Genomic DNA, 19,726 nt, shown 5'->3' on the forward strand with positions numbered 1-19,726 from the left:
CATTTAAGATTAGGAATGAAAAAATTTGTAGAATGCAAAATTTATATGCTCTGTTTAGTTTTAGGTGCCAAAAATCAAATAGTTGAGGACAAAGCTTATAGTTCACTATATAAAGATTTATGTCCTCAACTAAATGATAATTCATGTGTTAGAAAAAATTGTATTTTAGAATAGGTACATTGATACATAATAAGAAAATATGTCATAGTTAGTAGAAATTTAAACTTAATTATTAATATAATTTATAATAAGAATACAATATTAATGTAAATTATTAGTAAAATAGATAGTATTTTTTTAAAAAGTAATTTTTATTAAAATCCAAAATATTAAGAGGGTAAAAGCTAAACTCTAAATTCTTAACCCTCATTTAAATAATACTTTGTAAATTATAAAATAATAAATTTATATTTTATATAATCAATAAATTAAATTTTATTCAAATATTAATAATTAAAAATAACCACTTTTAATTGTTACGATCATCATCTAAGTTAGTCCACAATTATGTTCACTCTATTTACTTAATAAATGTTAATATTATCTAATTGAATTGAAGAAATTTTGTATAATCTATCTATGATGGATCATGTAGTATGATCCAAAATATTGATGGTAAAAGAAACACATACAATCAAATCCAAAAAACTTCTTATTTACAAATGGATTGTGGAAATATGATGATGTTAAATAATCTATCTATATTGATAAACTATAATAATAATAAAATATATTCAAAATTTTAATTATTATAAGTAAAGTTAAAAAAAATTAATATTCAAATATCTTTTTTTAGAATTCCTATACTCATTAAAAATTTAAACATATAATTCAATATATATGAAGCATAAAGTTATTAAAAAAATATTTTCTAATATAAAATATTAGAAAAATATATTAATCTACATTTCTTCGTCACATTAATGGGAAAATACATACCATTGTACTTTTCAAAAATGTCATGTAGAAAATGTCAAACAAAACATCTTCACAATGGAAAAAGGGAGTGGAAACCTAATGAAATTTACACCATCTGTGGCCTCCTTAAAAAGTAGCCAACTCACCCTAATCGGTTATGTTTTTTCAAGCTCCAAAACCCCACTTAATCAAGTTTAATCTCAAATAAACAATGGAGAAATCAAAATAAAAGTCTACATACAAGTTTAAGCAACTCAAAATCTAAAACGACCAAGGCGGGTGGATTGAGAGAGTTATTTCAATGCTAAACATTTACATAGCATCCCAAGAAAATACTATATAGTGGGCTTCATAAATTTAATCCCAAATTTGAACTTACATGTCTAAGAAACCTTGTACAAAGAAATATAGGAGATGACAATAATGGAGAAGCTCTCTTGCCTAAGTGTTATTTTGTAGCGGTAGAAAGAGAAAAATACAGAGGGCAGAGGAAGAGAAGAAAGAAGGAAATATTGTGGCTGATGTGAGCTTTAGATGGAAAATTCTAGAGCCTCTCTGAAGACCTATAGAAAATGATTTTGGCCACTTTCCAACCTAAGTGCAATTTTGTCCAGCCACATGAAATGTAAACCTTGGACCCACTGCTACATCGGGACACTCATTTATTGATAGAGCTTCTACAACTTCCTTGATTAAGGGGTCCGAGGAATTCCCAGCATATAGGGGCATTTCAGTTATGACCCTCTTATCTCCTTTTTCCCTATTCTTCTCATCTGGAGTAGCCGTTGTCAATGAAGAGGCCGCTTGGCTGGATCTGGCTGGTGACACCTATAGTGAAAGCATTGGCGGATGTGTGATGCTCGAATTTGTCATGCACCTATCCCCAATGGAAAAAAGAATGAGTAATACGTTCCCTTGTCTGGTCAATCCCAATTCAATCTTATGGATGGCCTTGCCACTCTATCTCGATGGCCAGTGTAGACTATAAGATTGCTCAGCCACAGCGGTGGAAATATTTTCTGGAAAACAGGCGATTACATTCTCCAACCTCTTTGCTTCTCATCACTGAAATCAGACACACAATAACAAATGTTTATATGAACAATTTTTTCTTTAATCTAAATACAATTAAAATACTTAGGGTTTCTAAATGCTTCTACAATTGGAAACAAATCCAACCATTTATTCACTATTGAATTTGACATTGTTGAGAATGCATCCTTGTGAGGGAATCCTTAGGCTACCATGTTACGCCAATAGTGATGATTTTGCAAACACCTAAATGAACTTCAAAAAGTTGAAGAAGTATTTCATAGGGCTAGATTTTTCATTGTCTGAATGGCTAGAGTTACGCAATTAATAGCAACAGTAAAATGAGCATCATCCAAATTAGAACAAAAAATGCAAGGCAAACATGCATGTGAAAAAATTGACAAGTTCATTAATATAAATATGCCACCTACCAAATGACGTACAATAGGTGTTGTGTTCAACAAATTTCCATATGTCCTAAAGTAAAATTTTCTACTTTTTCCAGTAGAAAAACTTAAATATCACGATGAAACTCTGCACTGAGCAATGAAAAAGTACCAGTTAAATTACTAAAGATTATTTTAATAAAATATTTTCTAAAGAGTATAGGATAAAATGGTTATACACATTCTCCCACAAACGAATTAATAGGTAAAAGTCACATGAAAACTAATAAACCAATTCCCCATGGAAAACGATTAGTCCTAAAGGTGTTGAAGAAATTATAAATCTAAATTCCAACGTATTGATATCTAGTGCAGACAAGAATTTGGTTTCGAGTGTCTACTTGTTCCAAACATGGGCAATGATTAGGAATTCGTAAACGTATTAATTGAGAGTGGAGAAAATATCATAAGAAGAAATTCAAGCGTAACTTAATAGCTAGAGAAGACTAGAGCGAGAAGTGACGGTTTAGATGGTCGCCCATGGATTAGTGTGAAGAAAGCGTCAGATGTAAATCGTACGACATATAGTTAGAAAACGGTATTTCGAGGAACATTTCTTATCAAGACTCTAACCAAATTGACTCTAGTTTCTTAGATCCTAGACATTATTTTTTTATTGAAGAAAATTACATTATTCAAATAAAAAATTAGTCCATTACTTTAGAATGCATTGCGACTTGCGAGTTGACTCGAAAACAATGACATTACTAATAGCCTGAAAGATACTGAAGATGCAGAAATCAACATCCCAGGAAATCAATTATTGTGATTCGGACTCTCGAAATGAGTGTTCTTTTGTCGACCGCGTCATACGGCGATAAGTATTCAAGGCAGTCACCTGTAACCTTCGTCCGATATTGATTTATTTGTTTTCCCATCTTGTCAATGCTTAATAAATAAATTAGTTGATCACCAACTTAGCGACTCCTTTAAAGGAAGAGGGCGGAGAAGTTCAGTCGAATGATTACGAATCTTGGTAGGAGAAATACGACCATTGAAATTATCAATATTGTTCATGTTTTTAATCCTATACACGTCGTTTGACTGGTACTATTTCCAATGGCTAATGTCAGCGGACAGCAAATCATTATTGTTGAAAGAAGCGTTCCAGACCTGTCCTGTGAAATCAATGATTGGTAGCGTAGGAAGGCACAATTGAAATTATGCACACCGTCGGATTTCAAAGTCATTACATTTAGATTGTTTTGTTCGTATTTTCTATTTCTAGCCATCTAATTACACGTGGTAACATAAAAGTAGCTCTATGGTGTATACAATTTCTAGGGCGACGACATAATTCTAAAGAGGTCAGACTTCAGGCTCTCTTATTGCGACCTATATAAACCCCCTCCCTGGCGGCCAAGAAACGGAAGAAAAGTAGAAAGCAAGATAGATTTTCATTTCACTAAGAAAGCTAATAATGAAGGATGTCCTAAGTGTTCCAAGCCATCCCCACAGGCTGAAGGCAGAAAATCTGCAAGATGGATACCTTTGCGATGCGTGCAAAGAGAGGGGCACAGAGTTGCGATACACGTGCCGTACCTGCAATTACGACGTGCACAATTTCTGTGCCACGGCTTCGCCATTCATTCCCCACCCATTCAGTGATGCAAAGATGACATTGCTCTCAACGCGTGTTGTCAGAGACAGTCTCTGGTGCTCAGCTTGTGAGAAATCTGTTTTAGGGTTGAGATATTCATGCAGTGCAAGGGTGATGTTCTGCACCCATGCTGTGCCCACCTTCCAAAAACAGAGACTATGGACTCCAATACTCTGCGTTTCTGCAAAAACTTGTCGACAGATCCATGCAATGTGTGTAAGAAGAGAAATAAGGGATGGGCTTACGTGTCAACGGATTACAGCATCCACGTCCGTTGTCTCGAAGAAGGTTTGGCGACGCCCGAGAGCCCTGAATTCGATTGTTCTAGCAATCGCTTAGAATGAACAGCAGCAGCCAGCAGTTCATATCCTCCACCCGCACAAGGGGGATGCGCCACTTCAGGAACTCTGCAGAAGTATCAGCCGGATAGATCGAAAAAGGGGTTCAAGGGGTTTTGTAAGAAAACCAAGCGGTTTCTCAAAGCCCTACGTGCAGTGATATCCGGAAATCCATACTCTACATCGCAGGTATATGCGAGCTTTGCGTTGGATCTGTAGTGGCTTCTGCACGATGTGCTTGCGCTTTTGCTGGGGTTGTTTGGTGGAGGAGCATCTCTAGCTTATTGGCAATCCTCCGCCAACCAAAACAAAATTGTTTTATTGCTTTCCTTTATCTTTCTTCTACTTTGTGGATTTCTCGTACTCTAGTCCACATATTTATAGGTAGAGACTATAGTCTAATTTGTATTATTGATTGCTTGATGGTATCCATTATTTTTTATTGTGTAATTTTATATTTTCGAGGACATAAAATTAACCAAGGAAAAAAGGGGTGTAGGAAAAAGGGTTGTAGGGAGTGGAATTCTAGTGTTGACTGCGCATTGTGCACTGTGCACTTTGCATATTATAGAGGTGTTCTTCCTTTGTCATATTTTGTGCAGTTGCACTATAGTTAGGGTTTTCTAGCTCACGTCAGAGGGTGTAAATCCAATTGTGAGATTGCTGAATAGCTCTTGCAGCAAGCAGAGCCCTCAATTAATAAGGCAACAATGACGAGGACTTTTCTAGTAAATATCTCCACTATGAATGTTTCAATGCAAGGTTTGGGTGCAGTCATTTTAGCTCGGCTGAAGCCGCTCCAGTTGCACTCAGTCTACTTGGGAACTATATGTTTCTTGATTTGGTATGTGTTTTCAAAACACATGAAATAATTGTCTTAGACAACAAATATTACCTATGTTCATATAGCTTCTATACAAAGTTATCTTCTGCACTGTATATTTTCAAAGCTTGAAATTTGAAGTTTGAATCAATTTATGAATCTATCTAATCCAAACGCTTTGAAAATATATTCATATTGCATTTTTTGACCAGTGCCATGTTTTATAATACTAATTAAGTTATAGTCTACAGTACTTCACTGTGTTTTATTGGGGATGAAAACAAGTGTATTAGTGATTTTTAATATTATCTAAGACATTAACATTTTCTTGAGGAAGCATTTCAAACATGAAACCCTAGGAATTTCTTAGGCAATGGGCTATATAGATCTTGGCATAGACCCCTTATCATTAATCTCTCAATTGGATTCTATGATAAACTAGAGGTTAGAATCTATTGTTTGGTCGCCAACATAGTTGGGACATCTCACCTAATACTTGGAGATTTTCAAAGTTCAGTAGCTATGCTTGACCATGGACCCAAGACATCTAGATTTTTCCATCATTCGTTCCATATAAGAACATAGCTTTCATATGGTGTATGATGTTTCCAAAATGTGGTTGTCCTCTGCACCTACAAACTGCAATTCTATGCGAGATGATTGTGTAAAGTTATCGAGAACAGTGAAATCTCAAATCTCAACTCAATATAGAAATACCATTATGCTTTCTAAATAAAAAATAGAAAAAAATGCGGCTGACCTAGCAAAACAAATTCTACAAAACAACTACAAGTAAGAACCAACACATACTAACCTACCCCCATTCTTAATTTTGAAAACCACTACATCAAAGTGTCCCAAAATCTAACCATCTCTAAGTAACTACTACCAATTTTAAGCATAATATATAAATAGCCCATATTTAAAGATGGTCTAAAGAAGTACCTTGAATACAACTTGGATGGGTCGAGTGCCAGAAAAAGGAACATAACAGAAACTAAAACAAAAAATCAAGAAAGAAAGCTAACGCTCCTTGTTTTTTTTCTTTTTCTTTTGTCTTATCCAATTGTAGACAATTGTAGACAATCATCCAACAAGAACCTCTAGAAAGAGCCCATATTTTCCACACCAGCTACAGCAACTTAAGGCCTTCATTCCCAAAATGTAGAAGGTGAATCATCGACACTGACAAGTGCATAACCCTAACCTCAAACCTGTTCACATCATCAAATCTTTACTCAACAATCTGTTCCCTCTCCTCAAATTTCTTGAAACTAGTGTCAATGACATCCAACTCATAATCATTTTTCTTGTTTCCTTTCACGGAGGTTTCCCATGGTCCTTATATTCATTTTTTCTTTCTTTGTCATGTTGATGAGGATAGGAGATGAGAGTTTCACCTTTTCTACCCACTTGTTTGTCAAGGGTGTCATTCTTAAGGGTGTCTAAGACATGAGACAAAATAGTGTTCAAGTGGCTACTATATTCTCTTTTTTCTTCACTATCAACATCCTCTTCTTCATCCTCAATGCACTCCTTTCAAAAATATTTATTCTTCTATCTTTTCTTGGGGAGTTTGCATTTCCACTAGTAATGGAGTGCAAGCTAACAAGCCACTAATGTTTGGGATTGGGGTCCATGATCACATGTTTTATTCTTATTCATTTAGGACCTTTGATTACCACCTTTCGTTTTTGCATCAAAGTCCACAATTTAAATATCCTTCTTCATCTTAATTTTCTTAACAATATGGTGGAGAGAGGCCCTAGGGATCTTAGTGTCAATAGTAGATAGAACCTCAACAAAAAAAAATTGACTAGTCAATGTAGAAACAAGAGGGTTAGGGATAACCAATTTATAGTTGGGGCAAGGAAAAAGCTTTTATGGAAGTTAAACCATTTAAGTGTAAATGCATGATGGAGGACAATATGAGGTAAAAAATGAGATGAGATAATGGTTCCTAAAATGGTTTAAGTTTGGAAAATGATAATAGTGGGAAATATAAAATCTTTCCTTGAAGATATGATAGTACAGGATAGAATATATCCTACCTTTTTGCAACAATCCAACAATGACATTGTGTCAAGTCCATCACACTCACAAGTTGAACTATCACCAATGTGGAAGAACTATTTAAGGTTGTCTTCATCTACAATGCAAGATTTTTTGTACCATTTTTGGCCATCCAAGGAGAAGCTTCCAACTTTAACAATGACTTCTTCATTGATCTCAAATGAAATCCCATTCACAATTACCCATATGTTGTTCCATGTATTGATAGATTGTATGGAGACAAACTCGCCATAACCCTCAGTACACTTCATAGGGGAGACAAGACCACGCTCCTTCAAATAAGTTGATGTGGATTCATAATATTTTGTAATGTGAATTTGGAGTTCAAGATTTTTTATTAAAAAAATCACTTGTGCTTTTGTTAAGACTTTTTATGTTCATTAGATTGATTCAATGTGTATCATTTTCTCATCCAAAGAATTGGTACGTGTCTATAATTTGGAGTTAAAATTGGATTCTTTCAATTTTAAAATGGATTACAAACATTTCCATTGGACTCTTGATGTGTTATTAATAGTGAAATTTGTATGTTTCTACTTTTTTTATTTATTGTATAGAAAGTATTAATTAGTAACTAACATTGATTAGTTGTGCAATCTTTTCATAATGGTATGTTCTTCTGTATTAATAATTACAATTGTCTTTATACTTATTCTATAGCATCGACATATAACCTTAATATCTATATTTTAATATCATTAGAATTGGTGTTATCTAGAGCTATGAGAACTCTGTACACTTTACTCTGTAGAAACATGTTGTTTTTTATAATTCATAAATTGAATGTTTAAATTGGTTAGATAGCTAGTTTCATGGATGCCATTAAAGTTGTTTTGTTGGAATAAAATTACTTTATAAATTACATTAATTCATGAAAAATGCTTGGTCAATGGCCATTTCATCTTTTCACTGGAATATAATTACTCTATGATTATTAGAGTTACAAAATATAATACTCTATTGATTCACAAAAAATAGTTGAAATTAGATAATAGTCATTAACAATGCACAAATAGTATGAATTTAAAGGTTTCATAATTTCTTCTTAAATTTCATATACACATATAAAATATTAATTGCAATTGAAGTACAACCATGATTATTAGGGCTAAGAAATCTAATAATTTATAGATAAATTAGATTGATTCATGAAAATTAGTTGAAAGATGATTAATATTCATTAACAGTGGGAAAACATACAAATTTGGAGGTTGAATCATTTCCCCTTGAATCTCAACTACAATTTTATTAAGGCTTGGAGTGGTCATTGGATTGTGATTGTATTGATTTTATGTATTTCATTTTCTCATTGGAAGAATAAGTATCTACTTCTATAATTTGGAGCTAAAATTAGACTATCTTACAATTTTAAGTGGATTAAAACATTTTCATTAGACTCTTGATGTATTAGTAATGTTAAACTTTATATATTTTTAATTTTTAAATTATTTGATAAAATATATCAATGCAATTATATATTGATGAATTGTTCATCTTTGTATGTTGATACTTTTTTTAATTGTATGCTAACATAATTATCTTTATACTTATTCTCCAACATTGACTTCATTTGTCTCCTTATAATTAAGCCACAAACTTGTAAACTCGTAAATATTTTTGGTCCCACTAATTTTTCTAGGAATTGCGAACTTCAACATAATAGTATCTACACAATTGATTTTTTTAATATATTGATAGAATAGCTAATGTGTATCATTTAACCAAAAAGAAAAAATTATTTTAGAAATATTTTTCTATAAAACTAATCCAATATCGTTAAGGACACATACATGACCATAAAGATGGTCTAATAAAAGTGTTAAGCAAAAATAATGTGGCCCTTGTGATTTATTACTTTATGAAATTCTTCCTAGTTTTGCACCAAGACTTTGGACATATCTAGAAAAGATCAATTTGAATTTCAAAATTTATATATATTGTTGATAAATTCTTCATAGCATCTCTAGAATCATAGAAGGATACCCTACATCATCCTCACTTTTCTCTATAGAATTGTAGGCCATATGAGTAACAAGAAGAATTCTTTTCATTTTGGCATTGGACCAGAAGGTTGCACAACAACTAGAATTAGGTGGGGATTCAACAACTATAGAATTGTGGGCCCCTAATATTCTATGGTGGAGGATAGCCTAGCCATTTTATGGCCTATAATTTTATGGGCTTCTAGAACCCCTTGAATAGTAGGGGGTCGGCCGAGGCCTACCCACCCTAAAGTAGAAAACCCGTTGGCATAATGGCAGTGTGCATTCATAGGGCAACTATAATGGAACCGAGGTGGGTGCCCCCCCACCTTGTAGCTAAATAGATTGTGTGTAGTAGATTTTTGTCTTACATGGTCTGGGATTTGAATTGCAAATATGTAAAATAAATTCATAGATTTGGTCAAGTTGCTAACCAAACTATTGATTATGTCATTCTTGAATGAGGTTCTCTTACCAAAGTGTCATTTTTGGAATCTGTTACACTTCACCTACAAGTTCTCATAGTTACAATTCTAAATTTTTCTTCTTATGAGGAAGTTAGGATTGTAGAGATTCAATAATGAAGATTGAATAACAGGGATTTGTGATTTGCAGAAAAAACTAGGAATAGAGATCTCAAACATCCTGCACCAATGTGTAGATCATGAAATTCTACCCCAAAACAAACAAACAAAATTTGCTCAAAAAAAGGAGTCTGTATGAGGAAGATATCATTGTTTCAAAATCACCTTTGTTATTATTTTTCCTGAATCACTACAATCGCTCCAAAAATTAGATTACTCTAGATTTCACCTCAGATGTTTGATTTTGGTGAAACAAAATTTGATTTAGAGGTTTTTTGACCTTATAAATGTGATGCAAATATCTAATTTGCACCAACAAGCTTCAATCTTCACTTGAAAAAAATCGCTCTTGTTCGCTTGATGCCCATAATTTTTTTGGAAAATAATGTAGATCTGAAAAAATAGTAGACGTGCAAATGATAAAATATGCAAATCTAAAATTCAAATTCAAAGATCTGAAATGATCATACCAATTCTACAAATTGGGCCTTTGGGTTGGTAGTTTGCAAAACAAGGTTGCCTCAAAATTGACTATGGCCCAATATGTGCAAATTTATATTGATTTTCACTGAACCGTCACTCCAGATGCAATGGTGAGGTCCACTTTGGCTCTAGACACTCCCAATAGTTGTGGATACTCTAGATTTGGATCAAGCTATCCTCAGAGAGGTGAAGAAAGAACGGTATCCAATGGCTAGGAAATGATGCTCCTATGGCTCCGATACCATGTAAGAATTTGGTATAGCTCTAATACCATGTAAAAAATTTACTTAGGAAAAAATTCACCCAAGAAAAAGAAGCTTAATGACTAGCACAAAATAGATCAATCAGTATGATTAGAATAACAATATGATATTCAATTAATTTTCAATTGATATACAATTGATATTTGTTTACATACACTAGAGGTGCCTATATATAAAGGCCTCTAAGATGCATCTAGAATGTCTCTAGAATGAACTAGGAGATAAGCATGAAAACTAAGCACACATCCACTAGAAGTGGTTTATCCTCCATTGTGCATGAATATACGTGTATCAATGAGAGGATAAGTATGACAAGGTTTCTCTTGTGTACAGATGTTGTAGACACCATATGCTTAAATTAGATGCTAACTCTTATGTTGCAGACACCATTTGCTAAATTAGAGTTGCTAACTCCTATGTTGTCAACATGACAACTCATATGAGTATGCAAACTCCTAGGTGTCTAACCTAATAAACAATAAAATAATGAATTTATCTTAAGTAAAATTAAGTAAAGTGTAAATAATAATTAGTTACACTAGCAGTATGGAGGTTATAATTTCCAAATCCATAGATGATACATTCTTGATGAGAAAAAAGAGATTGCTATTATCAAAAGTGAATGAATTAATTACAAAGAGGTCAATCCTTATAAAAGGAGATCAAAACCCTAACATGTTAAACCTCAGTTGCATGATAGTAATTAATAAAAGAATTAATTATTATATGTGTAAAGTTTAGCTTAAGTAAACTAGAGATAATAAGTGACCAAATAATTAAATAAAAATGATTTAATTAATAAGGAAATCACTTATCAATCTAACATGAAGTTCCTACCAAAGTGTTGTGACAGATATTTGAACTTTTCAAGGAATAAAGGGGATGGTTTGAGTTGTTATCTTGTGACCAAATCAAACAGACATTATAATTTTAAAAAATTAATATTTTTAATTCAATATTTAATATATTTCTAAACATTTAGTTCAAAATACTTAATATTATGTCTTAAAATAATTATCTATCAATTATATATTTTCAACTATAAGTCAATTATTTTTCTTTGTGCAAAACTGGAGGAATTGTTTGAAAAAAAAAATTCTACAATATTTTATTAAAATAAAATTCTAATAAACTTGTGTGTGTGTGTGTGCGCACGCACGGGGGGGGGCACGTGTGCGGATGTGCGTGTGTGTGTGCGTGTGTGTGTGTTGGAACATACACTTGTTTGGTAGACCCCTTGACCTCTCCCTACTATGCTCTACTAGGCACTAATCTAATAAGTGCATCTCTCAGTTGGCTGACCTCTTTGAGCATGACAAGATTATTAGCTAGGATGATCTTAGGAATAAATTTGATATCTCAGCCTACCAGAAGAAGACCTATGATATGATTCTTAGAGCTTCTAAGGACTTGCCTACTATCTGTCATGTGGATTCTAGTAGATACTTAAAATGTTAATGTTTAGATGTAAAGCTAAAAATACATACAATGTTATTGGATACAATGAGACCTTTTGGAAATATTCAAGACTATGCTAAGTTATTGAGAGGCAAGCAGTGAATCAGTAACTTCAAAACTTTAAAAATTACAAATATTAATTGCAACATCCCAATTACCATCTAGTTCATCATAACTAATCTAATTGGAAGCACGAGAAACTAGAACATGAAAGCATTCATAACACTTGAACACAAAGTTTTGGTGACCCAGAAACCTTCCAAATAGAAAGTAAAATGGTGGTGGGGATGATACCCAAAAACATCGATACTATAGCACAAAGTTGGCCAGTTAAGGCTTACATTGATCATTTCTGATGATCTTCCCTATTAGAAGCAATTAGGACTGCTAGGTCCACCTTGTTAGAGGTTTTACAAACATACAATGAAGTATGGAGTTGGTAAAAAGATTTATGAAAGACTATTAAATCTACCTTGTTAAAATATTTTGACTGGTTCACCTATTAGGATGAAGCAATAGATCTTTGATCTGTAACTAAATATTTTGAATGTGATTCCTTGAATGTACTAATCACCTTTCTATGATAGATATGTCTCTAATGCTTCTTATGTTGATATGGCCTTTACAATTCACTCTTCTTCTGTTGTATTATTTTGCACAATCACATTCACATGCATATTCTTCCTTTTTCTTAACACTTTGATATGATCCAATACATTACATATATATACCAATGCAAATTACATAAGAACAAAGTTGGCCATCATACAAAACACAAATATTACAAAGTCAACCCATATGAAGACACTTAGTTCTGAAGACTAACTTGGTGAAGTTCTGATACATGGCATCCACTATCATTACTTAGCATTGTCATGCACTCGGTAGACATAGTGTCTTGGTCCATACTGATCACTTCAAAGTAGTCCTGAACTTGGTCTATACTAGTGACTCGGTAGATATTGTGCAACTTAGCATAGATTGAATCACTTGTTTAGCATGACTAAATTTAGTAAACACTAACACCATAAGCCCAGTAACCATTGATAAACTTGATGATTACTAAAATGCTCAGTTTGAACTGCTAAACTTCACACTAACTACATCTTCTCAATAAACACTAATATACTTGGCAAACACTGTAAACTATACAATGAGCTTGGTAGCCATATGAAATCTGACTAAGTGTGTGTTGTCACTAATAACAAACTTGACTAATATGTTAACAGAGACTATTATTGACCATGTGAACTCTATTTGGTACTCAACCCTTGACAACTTCTCTTGGAAGAAGTATTTTGATATTTTATGGAAAGATACTAGTGAACCTAAAATTAAAAATTTTAAATGGATGTTATTCTTGATAGACTACAAATTAGAAAACATATCTCCATGACTAATTATTGTATCTTGCATAAACTTCTTGAGTCTGGGAGGCACATTCTTTTTTATTGCATTTTTGCTAAGGAAATTTGGAATATGTTTGGTGTCACATATCCAATGAATGTGAATATCCTTGAAATTATCACTAGGAACATTAATAGTCTTAAAAGGATACTAATATATTTTGTAATATTCTCTCTTCTTATGTTCTTTGGTACATTTGAAAATGCATTAACAAGGAAAGGTGTCAAAACAACCCCAGAGTTCTTACTAATTCTTTTTGAAAACTCACTTATTTTAAAATTTTGATGTAGGTTCATGCTACCATGATGATGAACAAGAAAAAGATTAACAACTTCCAAAAAGATGGTTATGCCACCTTCTTCATCTATGAGTTGAAGCATGGCTATGATTTAAGAAGAAATATAGATGATCTTTAGATGTTCAAGAGGACCTCCAAGAAGCTCAACAAGGTGATATAAAAGAACAACTCCAAAAAGGACCAGATCTTCATGTTGTCACAAATCCAAGAGAGGATAAGTATTGTATGGATGGAGGGTTCTATGTGGTGGATTTCTTGGGTTGACACCCACAATGATATCTTATAGTAGTTTTTTTATTTACATTCTTTACATGAGTTTTGAACTTTACAACATGTACATTCTAATGTAATTTCTTTTTGTGAGGTCGAGCCTCCTTCTTGTAGTATCTGATGTAACTGAATTGGTTCAATTTTTCAACCCCATATATATATATAATTCAAATTTTTGAATTATCTATATATACAAAATCATTCAATAAATGTAAATAGGATTTAAACATTAATTTGTTTGTTAATTTATATTTTTCAATCATATACATAGTAGTAATATTCAGTAATTCTCAAATATACTGTTTAAAAATTATATAATTTATAACTATTTTAAAATAATTTTTTTGATTGAATAAATTGTTAAATATTTTTAGATCAAGAATATATACTCTATAGATATATATATATACTTTCATAGTTAAAACATAGTTTACTTTAAAATTATATATTTTAAAATAATTTTAAATAAGTTTTTTGATTGAATAAATTATTAAATAATTTTGTATCGAGAATATAAACTAAATTAAATGGTAAATAATGACTTTCATAGTTAGAAGGTAAGATATTTTATACTATTAGTTTGAATCGAAAAAAAAAAAAACGTTCATATGATTCAATGATTTTTTCGATGAATAGTCATTTTCTATTAATAAATAATATAATAAGATTACAATTCATGAAAAGAGCCCTAAGCATAGCCAAAATGAAAGGTCATTCAATCTGGACATAGGCTTTAGCAAAATCTATTTTCAAAAAAATAGACGGTTGATTGGACTTGCAAGCCCACTCCATAACTTCCTAGACAATAATGATGTTATCAAAAATATATCTGGATATGATAAAGCCATTTTGCTTGGGCCACACAATTAAAGGAAGGGGATGGCGAATTTTAAGAGAAATTTTCTTAGCAATAATCTTATAAGACACATTAAGAAGGGTAATGGGCCACCAATTACAAATATCCTTAGGATCTCCAGCTTTAGGTATGAATTTGATGTTTCCTTTGTTGATAATAGCTCCTAGGCTTTTAGAATGATAGGCTTCAAGATAAACTTTGTGGAGATCGAGACAAATATACTCCTAGACGTTTGTAAAAATTCACAAGGAAACCCATCACACCCGGGGGACTTGTCATCAGCCATGGAGAAAACCACCTCTTTAAAGTCTCAGAGGGTAAGAAGTTGCTCATAGAAAGCACATTGCTCAACTGCTAGGTGGTTTGGAGTAACAAAAATACACTTCTCAAGGGCTTCCTCTTGAGCAACCGAATTTCCCTGCGAAGCAAACACATTTTCATAATGACGGACAAAAGCTTGCAAGATGTCAGATGACTGGAGAGAACTGAAGTGCCTTGTTTGATTTTTTTTAATCTCAAAATTGGTATGATGGGCTCAAAGAGCCTGAAAGAACTCTTGAAGCTTTATCGCCAACCTCCAACCAATAGAAATGAATTTTATAAATTTTGATTGTTAAAATATTATGTCTTTACTTTAGTCAAAATAAAATATGATAAAATATGACAAATATCTTGTACAATAGTTCTCTACGTATAGTTCCATGCCTATGCAGGTACTAAAAATGCAAGTGCTAGTAATTAGAGGCTTTTCTATAAGCTCAAATATGTGACTCTATAAGCTCCCTTCTCTACGGTAATTCACCCTAGTATTTTTAATATTAAAAAAATTAGAAAATTCGTCGGATGATTTCAATGAAATTTTTTCGACCTGTCGCTTGTTAATAATGACATATCCTAGAAATGATTGGTACGTGAAAGTGAATGCTTGTGTGGACGACTTTGTCATTTCATGGATGACGCAATCGGAGCCAATCATTCCAATTATTTTGATTAATAAATTGAAAGCACAATTTCATAGACTTTTCCCGTTACACAACTTATACTTCATAGGTACACACACTAAATAGTTTACTATAGTTTCTTAAGAATAGGCGCTAACTACCTTTGTACGACTCGGAAGAAGTCACGACTATCTGACTCGGTCCTTTTAATGGGAAATTACGCTACTGGTTCCAGAGATACAATAATATTATTCTGCCACTATAAACCCACTCGCGAAAAAGATGTTAGCAGTGGTTTGGGTAGCACAGATAATAAGTCATAAAACAACTTTTGTGAGAGACTTAAAGATATATGTTGCTGGAAATGAGCGTTGGAAGCCATGGGCACAGGCTTGTGGCCGTTCATCTGAATAGTGAGTACACATGTGACGGGTGCAATGAGGAGGGCGCGGGATGGCGATACAGGTGTCATGCCTGTAACCACGACATGCACAATCTCTGTGCCTCCGCTCCTCCTTCCATTCGCCACCCATTAACCAGCAAAGACATGCAGCTGCTCTCAACTCCCGTTGCGAGTGCGAGAGATAGTCTGTGGTGCTCTGCTTGTGAAAAATCTGTCTCCGGATTGAGGTATTACGGAGGCGGTGACGCTCTGCATCCCTCTTGTGCACGCCTTCCAAAATCCCACACAATTAATTCCACTACTTTCCATCTCTCCAAGAGCTTGTCAACAGACCCGTGTAATATGTGTGGTAAAAAAAAAAGGGGATGGGCTTACGTCTCAAGAGATTACAGCGTCCATGTTCATTGTCTCATAGAAGCCTTAATGCGAACCCCAGCTAATTCCGATGGTTTCCAATCATCTAGCCATCAAACTCATTTCCAATTAACTGCAGCACCAACCAGCACTTCGGAAGCGTCGACCAGTTTGGGAGCTCTCCAGAAGAAGGCCAAGCGACGAAGCAATCATGGCGTTGTTAGGACAGTAATTTGCACAACGACGAGGCTCCTCAAACTCATCTATGTGCTGTTTTTTGGAGACCCGTCTTGTCTTCTGGGAGAAATTGTGACCATGATTGCCAACAACTAGAGTATTAATTTGCATACACCTGGCTCACCCGCAGGTTTACTTCTGTTTCCTTGATTTTATTAGGTACAGGTAAGAGTGTGTGTGTGTGTTTGTGCCTGTGGAATTATGATGTTAATGTGTGTGTGTGTGAAGGATCCGTACTACTTAGTTATGTATACGTATGAGTGCTTTTGAATATGTCTGTTAGAGAATTATGAGCTTAGATTCAGTGAGATAAGGTATTCCGAGGAAAATAGGAAAAATAGAAAAGTAAAAGTGGGAGATTGTATCAGTTATAGTCGTTGGCTGTCATAATAATGATAATCCATTTTGGTAACTACATAAAATAATTTTTAAGAATTAAGGATACGATTTTATAGATATTAATAGTCTTGGTTTTCATGTACAAGTGGATCTGTGCTAGTTCATAGCTCACACACTCCATTCCTCTGCTATGGATTTCCTCACAGATGTGAACAGTCTATAAGAAAAAATCTAATATATTTTGAGGTTGTTATATATATTATTTTAAAATTTGATAATTTTTAAATAAATAATAATAAAATCAGTATTTTTTTTAAAAATATTAGGAATGCAATTTGATTAACAAAGAGTTTTTTTGAGGTGAAGTATGAGGTCAAAAGGTTCAATCTTTCTGATTTAGCATCAAAGAATATATCTTGCCAAGTGTCACTAATCATGTTAAACTGTTTAATGAGTGTATTAGAGTTTATAGGGAATGCTGTACCTCAAGCGTGCAATCTATTTTCTTTGGTGTAAAAGTTAGTTTGATAATAAGTTTGTATTGTAATTTCAATATGAATTTACAATATGATTAAATTTTTTGAAATAGACTGATTCTATAATATATTGGATTGTGAAAATCAATTGGTTTAGATTTGTGTATATGTAGTTAAACTATATATATTGAAGTGAAGTTGAATTACAAATTTGAAGATAAATTTAATTGTTCATAGCACCTTAAATAAAATCATTTTGTGGGGGGATATTCTCTTTAAATACTTTTAAGGTCCTTAAAGGACCATGACCCACAAAATATGGTTCATTAATATTAATCTAATATGTACTTTTATATTAGTACTTAAAGAGCCTATTCATAAAAAAAGTGCTGATTTAAAAAATGAATTAACAATAATTTTTAAAACTTTTAGAGAATGTAGCATATTTTGTCAGCTATACTTTATCTAAATAGATAAATTAAATCTTGACAAATTAAGATTGAGACTTTTTTTAAAATGCTATAGTTTTTATTTATGATTGATTTGTAAAATAATTGTATTTGCAACTTGCCATAACTATCTATATTAAAGTAAAAAAATATGGTGAACTATTTTATCTTTTTTTTTTTTTTTTTTTTTTGGAGTTATATAAGTAGGGATATAAGGTTACCTAGAGATTATAGTAATGTAATCCAAAGATTTCATCAAAGAATAAATTTGAAGGAATTCACCCCAAAAAAGTTTGATTACGAAGAAAAAGACTTACTGTGAAAAGTTTAATTCAATTATGATGAAATTTATGTTAATTTGAAAGGTTCAAAAAGTATAGAATAATATAAATCATCATTATTTTCATAGTCTTACTATTTATAGCTAGATTCATATATATAAATGCCAATGAAAGAATATATATAATCTTAGTTTTTTAACAAAAAGATTAAACAAAATAGAAGAAAATAAGAATATCACTATAAGAGAAAATAAAATTGGACATCATATATTGGTAAATGCTAAACTATATTTTCTATATGAGTGTCTAATTGATTGTTCCTAGAGTTTGGGTGAAATAGAAGTAATTTTGAGCCTACAAGCTCATCTTTAGTGAGCTAGGGAATGATGTTTTAAGTGCTCCATTATCGGAATCTCATGGAAATGAAAAGGAGAATATCTTAAGTTTATTAATGCATCATAATGGTCACATTTTATTGTTGTTGCTAAGATTAAATTCCTAGTTACAAAGTTGTTTCTTGGATCTAGTTAGAGAAAGCTAATATAAAAAGTGGGTCAACACTCACAAATTTACAATTAGGGATAGGCATCTCCATCAAAATAGCACCAACTTTTTGTAAGAGATTTATTGTTTTTTAGGTTGAATCTTGTTAAAAGATCCAAGTATTTCTTATTCTTGTCATATTTTTTTCCAGCTTAGCTTCCTATATGTATATTGTTTTCTCATCTACTTGTGAATGTTTTCAATTAAGAATACAATGGGTTTTTATTAGGGGACTCAAAACCCCAAAAGTCTACAATTATATTTAAACATAAAATTACTAAAATGAAATTGTGTCCACTAGCTCAAACACACCCACAATCAAAACTGACATTTTCTAGCAAAAAACCACCAACAAAAACCAGAATGAACTAAAACACTAAGAACCAAACAATGAAAAAGAAAAAAGGAAACAAAAAATAGGTGAAAGAGACTAAACAAACTCTTCCACCTTATCTTTCAGCTCCTGCTGAATGGATTTGGTCTTTTCAATGATCTCTTTGATGTCTTTTTTTTTAATCTAAGTCCCTTCTTGTACTTTTTCTTGCTATTGGAGTGTATACATTTTTCAAGACTAGTATCAGCTATTTCCTTCCCAACTTCCTCCATGTCGAGCATGAGCTTCACCTCCTTTTCGTGATCCAAAATTCCCAACACTCTTTCCATGTAGTCAATATTTGCTTCAAGTAGACCCTACTATCTGGATAATGTGCCTTTAGTCATATTTTCCATTTTTTCATTTTTTTTCTCTTAACTCTTTGATTAGCTCCAAATTTCCCCTCTTCTTAACCTCCTCTTCCTTCAACCCCCGTCTCCTCCTCTTTCTTCTACAACTCCTCAATTGTACCTTCCAGGGCTTTGCATTCTAGATTCAT

At 32.7% G+C, this 19,726-nt stretch overlaps 1 protein-coding gene across 1 annotated transcript; it reads left to right on the plus strand.

Annotated features, from left to right (window-relative positions):
* Positions 1 to 16,136: 16,136 nt before the first annotated feature.
* On the plus strand, positions 16,137 to 16,862 carry LOC149545359 (uncharacterized). The gene has a single exon (XM_089793749.1). The coding sequence runs from the start codon at positions 16,137 to 16,139 to the stop codon at positions 16,860 to 16,862; it is 726 nt and encodes a 241-aa protein (XP_089649875.1).
* Positions 16,863 to 19,726: the final 2,864 nt, after the last annotated feature.

The sequence above is a fragment of the Cupressus sempervirens genome, chromosome 7, assembly GCF_028749045.1.
Source record: "Cupressus sempervirens isolate cs-2001-9-10 chromosome 7, ASM2874904v1, whole genome shotgun sequence".
Lineage (NCBI taxonomy): Eukaryota > Viridiplantae > Streptophyta > Pinopsida > Cupressales > Cupressaceae > Cupressus > Cupressus sempervirens.